Genomic DNA, 9,070 nt, shown 5'->3' with positions numbered 1-9,070 from the left:
TTGGGGAAGTTTGCTTGATTATTGCAAGGATGGGTATGCGCTTGGTGGAGTCTTCGGAGTGTTCTATGACTAGTATTGCATGAGTTTTAAGTATTCAGCTAAATAGACGTGCAAGATCGGGGGAGCTATGAAGATAAGGTACTTTGGATTACCGATGATGTTTTCTATTGCTTCGGGCTAAGTGGGGGAGTCTATTAATGATGATCGGATTGTAGGATCATGCGTTGTATCAGTTTTCGGACCGAGGGATTGCTTGGTTGTTTCTTTGAATAGTCATGTGTTGGTGAAGCGCGGGTTGGTTGGTGCATATTAGTTGTGTATTGAAGATCAGTGTAAGATGAGTGGTTATCGAGAAGGTCCTGATGAGTTCTAGATCATATGTAGCATTTAAGGAGTTCTGAATTTGTGTATAGGAAGGGCTTGAGGTTGGTAGAAAATGGTGACAGAATCTGCAGTATTCCTATTTCGAGAATGATTCCATATGGAAATATTAGAGAGATGCAAGAAGCGGCTTCAGATTCGTAGAATGTTCCTTTAGAGCGAGCATATCGGATGGAGTTACTTTCGGGTGGGTAGTCTGTGTGATTCGGTTGAGTTAGAGGCGATCAGTTCTGATGACTCGATTATGTGTTAATGAGTTCTAAAGAATTCACCATGGTTATGGCTACGACCGGAGTTGATGTTTGCTACAGGTATAGAAGCTACATTACGTGTGGTGATGTCCTCCTAGATTGAGTTAAATGAAAGGTTCACGGTTGATGAGGTGTTCAACTTGCTTATGGTTCAGAGTTGATTATGAGATTTTCATAGTGTCACGAGTTAGCATGTCAGAGGCGGTGCGACGTGTGGGGTTGAAAGTTGCAAGTACAAGGTTGCGGTTTAGTGGTGGAGGAAGGATATGAGTTATTGATGAAACAGACAATTTCAGATGTTTAAGAGGATGTGGGCACTTATTGATATCACCGGAGGAGAGTGCGCATGTTGGCAGGTGAGTTGTGGGTATTTTCTATAAGATGATAGAGTATAAGTGACGCATCATCCATTTGACTAGCGATGTTGAGATCAGATATGAAGATTCTGGTATTCGTGAGTTCAGAGGCTGGATGTTCTCGTTGACAGACTATTCCTTGATTGCGAATTGTGAAGAAATATTAAGGATTGGATGATTGGTGGTAGGTGTTGTGGAAAGGTTGTTATCGACTTTTGGAAGGTTATTTACCTGTTTGGGGATGATCAGATTTTGATTAGCGATTATTTGTGAGCCTAATGAGAACGTGTATTCTGTATCGGATCGAATTTGCTTGCTCTTGCGCATTTATTACCACATGTATATTATCAGGCGGAATGTATGTTATTTACGCCTTGGTCTATGTTATGTGTTTCTATCTTATGCTATGAGGGGTGGTTAAGGTTACATGATTTTTTGCACGCATATTCTAATTCCGTTTAGGCCTTATGGCGTTATGGGCGAGATGGCCCTCGTGATGTTGACTTGCTTATTGCATCATAGTTGTGCTTGTCTTTCTCAATATTGTTTGTGCCTAATCATCTTCCCACAGTTATATTTTGTGCTCTCTATCGTGTTTGATGTTGACGCACATGTGATTAGTCAGCCCAAGTATTATGGCTCGATGGGTAGCCCAATATGGATTGATATGATTGGATCGGGTTGCGTGCCGCAATGGTACTGTGATAAGATGTAACTCCTTATGCTTATTTCTGTGTTTTGCTCTAACTTTGTTGAAAATAGTTCATAGGAAGATGCTAATATTACCCCATCTGTTTAAATTGCTTTGTAGCCTTCTTATTTAACTTTCTTACTATTATCTGTCATGTCTGAATTATTACTTGTTTGGTGTACGGAACCACATTGTGTGGGGCTCCAGATGGTTTTTTTGTGAGACTTGTCGGTTGGGCTGCTTGTATTGGCTGAGATGAGATTTCTAGACATGTGATTTGCACTATCATTTTGGGATAAGGAATGTTTGGAAGAATGATACCATATTTCCGCTAAGGATATTGGCAATGGCCCTGGTCGGACAACTGAGCTTCGTGGCTTATTGATCAGATGAGTGGTTAAGAGATTCTGCATGTTTCTTTCATCATCGGCAGTGTACGAAGGTTTTAAACGAGGTTTTATTTGATATGAGGTTACTATCGGTACCAGATTTTCTTTTGGGCAGATATGGTGGTCATTATTTATTGTCGTGAGTATCTGAGTTATGTGGTGTATCATGTGACTAACTCTTGGGTTATAGTTGTGGCTTGATACAGTTTGTTCGGATTTATAAAGTGTATAGATGCGAGGTTCGGGCCTTGTAGTGAATCACGAATATTGTAAATTAGGTTCTAAGATTTAAAGACTAAGGTTGAAGTAAGGATCTTTAGCTATGTTGTGTTGACGGGATTGCATGGATTGGGGTGATGTGGGATCACCCCTAGGTTAACCCATGGAAAGTTACACAGTAATTTGATGGCTTTGGAACAACTATTGGCATGTTCGAGGATGAGCGTATATTTAAGTGGGGGAGCATGTAATGACCCAACCGATCATTTTCAGCATTTGCATTACGTTCAGCTGTTTGAAGTCTTGAGTAGCTTCATATGATGTATTATGACTTGTGTGAATCGACGATTTTGGTGTTCAGGTGATCTGGAGTTGACTTGGAAGAATGATTCTCAACTAGGAAGCTTTAAGTTGGAAGAGTTGGACAAGTTTGACTTTTGTGTATTTGACCTCGGATCGGAGTTTTGATGGTTCTGTTAGGTCCGGATGGTGATTTTGGACTTGCGGATATGCCTGAATTTGCATTTGGATGTTTCCTGAAGGTTTTGCGTTAAATTGCGAAAGTTGGCAATTTGGAGTTTTGGAATATTCATATGTTTGACCGGAAGTTGACTTTGGTGATATCGGGATTGGATTTTGGTTCCGGGAGTTGGAATAGCATCGTTATGTCATTTGGAACTTGTGTGCAAAATATGACGCCATTCTAAGTTGATTTGATATGGTTCGGCACGAGATTTGGAAGTTAGAAGTTCATTAAGTTCGATTTGAGTTGTCATTCGTGGATTTGATGGTTTTATGCGTGATTTGAGGCCTCGAGTAAGTTCGTGTTATGTTATGGGACTTGTTGGTATGTTCGGATGGGATCCTGAGGAAATCGGGTGTATTTTGGGTTGATTTTGGATCATTTTAAGTTTTCATGCATTGTTGGTTTCTGATGTTATCTGATGCCCCTAGTATTCTTCGCGATCACGAAGGTCCAGGTGTGATCGGAAAGAGTAATTTGGTATACTGGTGGATTTGTCCATCGCAGACGTGACAGATGGTACGCGATCGCGGAGGATTAGATTGGTTAAAGTTCGCATTCACACATGGGGTATCGCGAACGCATAGGGTTAAGTAGGAGCGGGAGATGGAGAATTCTTCATCGCGTTCAAGCAAGTCAGTTTGCATTCGTGGAGCCATAGTGTATGAGGTCATCATTTTCGTGTGACCAGTATCGCGAATGCGTAGAGTATTTTGATGGCAGTAGGTTTGTTCTTTGCGATCACGAAGGATGTCCCGCGATCACGATGTGTATTGCTTCCCAATGATTATAAAGTACTCTATTTTTGGACTTTGAGTTATTTCATCACATTTTGAGTTAGGGAGCTCGGATTTGGGTGTTTTTAGAAGCGATTTTCACAACATATATTGGAGTAAGTGTTTTCTACTCGGTTTTGACTATATTCCGTTATTTCATCTTCGTTTTTGGTATTTGATTGATGATTTCAAAAGAAAAATCTGGGGGTTTTGCCTAAACTTTCCTAAATTAATTTTTGAGTTTTGAACACTGATTCGGAGTTGGAATCGAGTGAAAATAGTATGGTTGGACTCGTAATTGAACGGGTAGTTGGGTTTTATGAGTTTTGTTAGGTTCTGAGATGTGGGCCCGGGTTTGATTTTTTTGTTGACTTTGAGTAAATGTGTAAAGATTTGACCTTTATCGATTGGGTTTGCTTCTTATGGCATTATTTGATGATTTTGAATTGCTTTTGGCTAGTTTCGAGCAGTTCAAAAGATGATTGGGCTTGTTTGAGGAAAGTGTTTTGCCTAACTTTTTTGAGGAAATTATTCTTACTAATTGCCATTATCTGCTACATGCGGTGGTGATGCATATAGGAGGTGACGAGCGTATATGCATGTGCCAAGGTTAATCAAGCTCGGGGGTAAATTATACGAATAAATGTGATTTGTAGAATTACTTGACCTTCTTGTTTCATGTCTTGCTTGACTTCTAGACTACTAGGAATGTGAAATTAAATTCTAGAAACCAAGATTTAGCTTATTAAAATTTGACGGATTTTTGTGAAATTATTGATGTGTTAAATTCGGTCATCACTATGCTTAATCACCAATACATCACTACGACTGTTATTCTTGATATATTGGATTCTATACTTGAGTTGAAGATCATTTTTGAGACTTGTTGAAATACTTGAAAAATAAGGTTCTTGAGGTTTATTGAATTATTATTGGCTTGAAAGTTATGGTTGATGTTCATTTGGAATATGTGTTTAAATACTCTCATTGATGTTATTCATGCTTCCTACCTTTCTTGCTATTGATATACATGTGCTTGGTGAGGAAGAGTGTAAAGAACGAAGGGTGATGTCGTGCCAATGCATACACATTATCATGTGAGAACGAGTGTAAAGCACTAAGAATGATGTTGTGCCATTGCATACACATTATCATGTAAGGAAGAGCGTAAAGAGCAAAGGGTGTCCGTGCTATTGCATATACATTATCATGTGAGGAAGAGTGTAAAGCACGAAGGGTGATGCCGTGCCATTTCATTTACATTATCATATGAGGATGAGAGTAAAAGCACAAAGGGTGATGATGTGCCATTTCATTTATGTTATCATGTTTTAATTTACATTATCATGTGAGGATGAGATTAAAAGCACGAAGGGTGATGTCATGCTATTTCATTTATATTATCATGTTATCATTTACATTATCATGTGAGGATGAGAGTAAAAGCATGAAGGGCGATGTCGTGCCATTTTATTTACATTGTCATGTTTTCATAATGTCATGTTCATGGCGCGAATGTTGTTTCCATGCATACGAGGATGAGGGACATGTATTATGTTGTGATATCTTTTCCTTGTGTATAATCATACCTTTATCTTGAGATGTTACTGTTGCACCTATGTTTTCTATGTGGTTTGTCGTTGTTGTTCTGTCTTTGTCCTCTATCTCAATTGTTGTTGTGTTGTCTATGCCTTCTTTATGTTTAACTTTCAAATATCGTGATTTCCTTCTTGTTGACAAATCTAAATCTATGTCGTTTCTCATTTGTTGCACTTTCGTATAACCCTTCTACCATGTTAGCTATACATGATTTCTATTTGTTAGCTCATAAAGATCATGATTTCCCTCTTGTTTCTTATATCTACATCTAGGCCTTCTACCATGTTAGTTAGTAAAATTTATATTCTTCTTTCCTAATTGCTGTCATTACTTCTATGTCTTCTACCTAGTATGTTTCCGTTGTCCATATGTATTGCCTTGTTCGTTATTACTACTTATGTATTCCCACTTTGACATTAATGTTATTGACATTTCTTTCACCTGGTTAGTACTGTTCAACTTATATTTGGTGAAGATGAGATAAATACATGAAGAGTATTGTCGTGCCATTTGATTTGATGTCTTGAGTATATTGCTCACACTATGAAAGTTATTGATTTACTACCGTGGTTTTTTGGTTATTGCTCTAAGGAAAGGATTGGTCATGATATTGAGGAATATTTATCGTGTTTCTTCTAGTAATCTTTTACTGCTTCACATATTTATTTGTTGTACTCTTTTCTATTATGTTCTAGTATTGTTCTATTGTTAGTCTACCGCACCGGTTATATCAGTGAGTATCTTTTATCTAAAAGGCTTCGTCACTACTTCTTCGAGGTTAGTCAAGATACATATTGAGTAAATGGTGTCGGTTGTACTCATTACACTTCTGCACCTTGCACACATATTTTAGAGCGGTGCTGCAGTGGATGACGAGAGCTGACTCTGAAGATGTTCGTACCTTCCAGGTGTGGCTACCACTTGTCCCTAGGTAATTTTAGAGTTGAGTTCTGTTTATGCACATTTCAAACAGAAGTTGTATTTATTTCATATCAGTTTTTGCAATAATCCAGTCTTAATAGCTCATAATTTGTATTACCAGTCCTTGAGATATTGTATGAAATTCAGATATATCATTTGTTGATCACCTTTATTTATTAGAATTATGTTAACTGTTAATTGGCTGACCTAACGGGTCAGGTTAGGTGCCATCGTGACTAGTGAATTTTGGGTCATGACATTAGAGTAACTTGTAAATCAAATAGTCGTAGTAGGAGTACTGGAGAGTGTTGAGTTACAGTCTTATAATTGATACATTTTTGCTCATTGTTCTAGTAAAATTGAAGCTGAAAATCCTACGCAGTAGGTTGTGATTTTTGCACCTTCTGAGCCGGGTGATTTTCCACGTAAAATTGTTGTTTTAACTTTACTGCTTATTTTACTTCACGTTTAAGGAGTACGGTAAAGAACCAAGTTCTTTTGTAATTCATGAGGGCACTCAAACTAACAATGTTAGAGCGGAAACTAAAACCTGGGATTTCTTGGTTCTTATCATACTCTTAAACGCTCAATCATCACATCAGAGACTTCCTTGAATGAGATAATAAAATGAGTAAATTTTGTTTTTAGGCCCAATTATAGCTTTTGAAACTTATGTTTCTTTCTTAAAGTTTGCAATATTTTGGTTTGGTGTGCGTTCTTTAGTTTCATTCATGAAGAAGCTATATTGTGGAATACCAATTCCGTCCTGTGTATATATGTCAGCTTGGAGAAAAGTATAGGCTGAAGCTTCGAGAAGATGTCATTATATGGTTAACTAATCTTCAGAACTGTGAAAGTGGTGATGATTATCTTGGTAGCTGAATCACTTTAGCTCCCCTGCAAATACAACTCTATTGGGTTTCCCGAGATATTTCCTTATTACAGCAATCTGAAACATGACGCAGACCATAATTTTGGACCATACGACTGCCCATATGCGTGCTGGGTTAGAGTGTTCAATTATTGGTGATATTCCTCACTTGGTTGCTCATTTGACAGATGATCACAAGGTAGACATGTTATATCTAGTGTTAATGATGCAAATAATATATCTATATAGAAAATCAATTACAGAAGAACAAGGGATCAAGAAGATACTACAAGATCGTTGAAGTCAATCTTGATGCTTAAGTAAAGAAAACAATCAGCAAAGATTATGAATCAATCATCAAATCTGGATGCCTAAGGAAAGAAATCAATCAGTAAATCAATCAACAAAGATTACGGACAACTGCGATGGAAAGAATCAAGCAAGCCTAAACTTAAGGCATTAATCAAGGCCACCATATCTGGAAGATCGAAGTTCCTGTAAAGATTGCTAAGCGGCTAATTTCAGAAGGACCAACAATCAAGGAGTAAACCTTCATCATAAACAACTGTTGAAGGAAGGATATCAAGGAAGAGCAACAACTAGCTATCTTATTCTTGGAAAGAATCAATCTCTTTCCAAGGATCAAATCTCTTGGGTTGTCAAGCCTCGTCAACAATCAATCTTCACCAAAGTATTTATACATGGCTTTAAACCTTAGACAAATATACTTTGATCGAACAAAAAATCCTCTCTTTGTTCTACTGCAAACAAATATTGTAGTTCTCTAAGATCTGTTGTGTAACAAGTTAGAGAAAAAAAGGAGAGTACAACACTGGTGAGGCATTGCATCAAAAAGGAAACGAGTGTTAGAGGAACTGAGTCATCAAATCATTGCCACTGTGCTCAGAGAAAAGCATTTACTAAAGAGAACTCCCTTGCAACCCAAGGGGACTGGACTAGGATTCACATTGAATTCGAACCAGTATAAAATTTCGGTATCTTTAATTCCTGCACTTACTTTCTGTATCTTACTTTCTATTACTATTACTGTTAGGTCATTATATCTAGTCGACTAATTGACAAACTAGTCAACTAATAAGAGATTAAGTTTAAAAATATACAATTCACCCCCCTTCTTGTACTTTCAATTGGTATCAGAGCAAGGCTCACATTCTACTTTTGCTTAACAACTTGTGAGAAAAGATCATGACAAATCAAGTTATCATAGGAGCTCTCTTTCAGGAAGGAACTTCACAAGTTAGACCACTGTACTTCAATAGACAACATTTCTCCCATTAGAAAGTGTGTATGGAGATCTTTGCCAAGGCCTATGGCGTCAAAGTTTGGATAGTCATTAAAAAGGGGAACTATCCCTTACCAGTTGCTACTTCACCACTTGTTGATCCTGAAGATATAGATTCATATACAAAAGAGCAAATGAAAGTGGTACAATTTAACAATAAAGCGAGAAATTTGCTTCATAATGCTATAAGTGGTGAAGAATATGAAAAAATTTCAAGTTGTGATATAGCCAAAGAAATGTGGGACAAGCTTGAGGTCACATATGAAGGAACCAGCAAAGTAAAGGAAACACATATCAACATGTTGGTTCATGATTACAAACTCTTCTCAGTGAAAGAAGGAGAATCTATTGAAGAGTTGTTTGCCAGGTCTAGCAAAATAATTAGCGATCTAAAGGCATTTGACAAGCCTTGTACCAGCGGTGATCAAGTTAGAAAAATTCTCAGAAGTTTGCCAACCACTTGGCAGACCAAAGTAGTCACACTGGAATCTCAGGATCTAAACAAATCATCATGAGGAGATCTCAAAGATTTTGAAAAAATGCATATCAAGAAGACTAGTCAAGAAGAAAAAAAGAAAATAGTTGCATTCAAGACCTCAACTGAAATAGCTGAAAATGAAATTGATGATGATCCTGAAGCTCTACAAGAAGAGATTGCTATGATATCAAGAAACATGGATGGATTAATGAGAAGATTCCGGAATACAAAGAAAGGAAGAATTCCACCAAGACGATCCAGGCAATACAACGAACAGGACAAGAATGATGGAAAATGCTATGAGTGTGGAAG

At 37.6% G+C, this 9,070-nt stretch overlaps 1 protein-coding gene across 1 annotated transcript; it reads left to right on the top strand.

The window, feature by feature from the left end:
- Positions 1-8,285: 8,285 nt before the first annotated feature.
- Positions 8,286-8,795, top strand: LOC142164601 (uncharacterized). The gene has a single exon (XM_075222600.1). It carries the CDS (start codon positions 8,286-8,288, stop codon positions 8,793-8,795), a length of 510 nt encoding a protein of 169 aa, XP_075078701.1.
- Positions 8,796-9,070: the final 275 nt, after the last annotated feature.

This window comes from Nicotiana tabacum, chromosome 1 (assembly GCF_000715075.1).
Source record: "Nicotiana tabacum cultivar K326 chromosome 1, ASM71507v2, whole genome shotgun sequence".
Classification (NCBI taxonomy): domain Eukaryota; kingdom Viridiplantae; phylum Streptophyta; class Magnoliopsida; order Solanales; family Solanaceae; genus Nicotiana; species Nicotiana tabacum.
The sequence above is the reverse complement of the archived record's forward strand: the minus strand, read 5'-3'. Positions and strand labels throughout refer to the sequence as shown.

Excerpts from the sequence above, each read along its gene's own strand:
- LOC142164601 (XM_075222600.1), top strand. The coding sequence starts at position 8,286 with ATGGAGATCTTTGCCAAGGCCTATGGCGTCAAAGTTTGGATAGTCATT.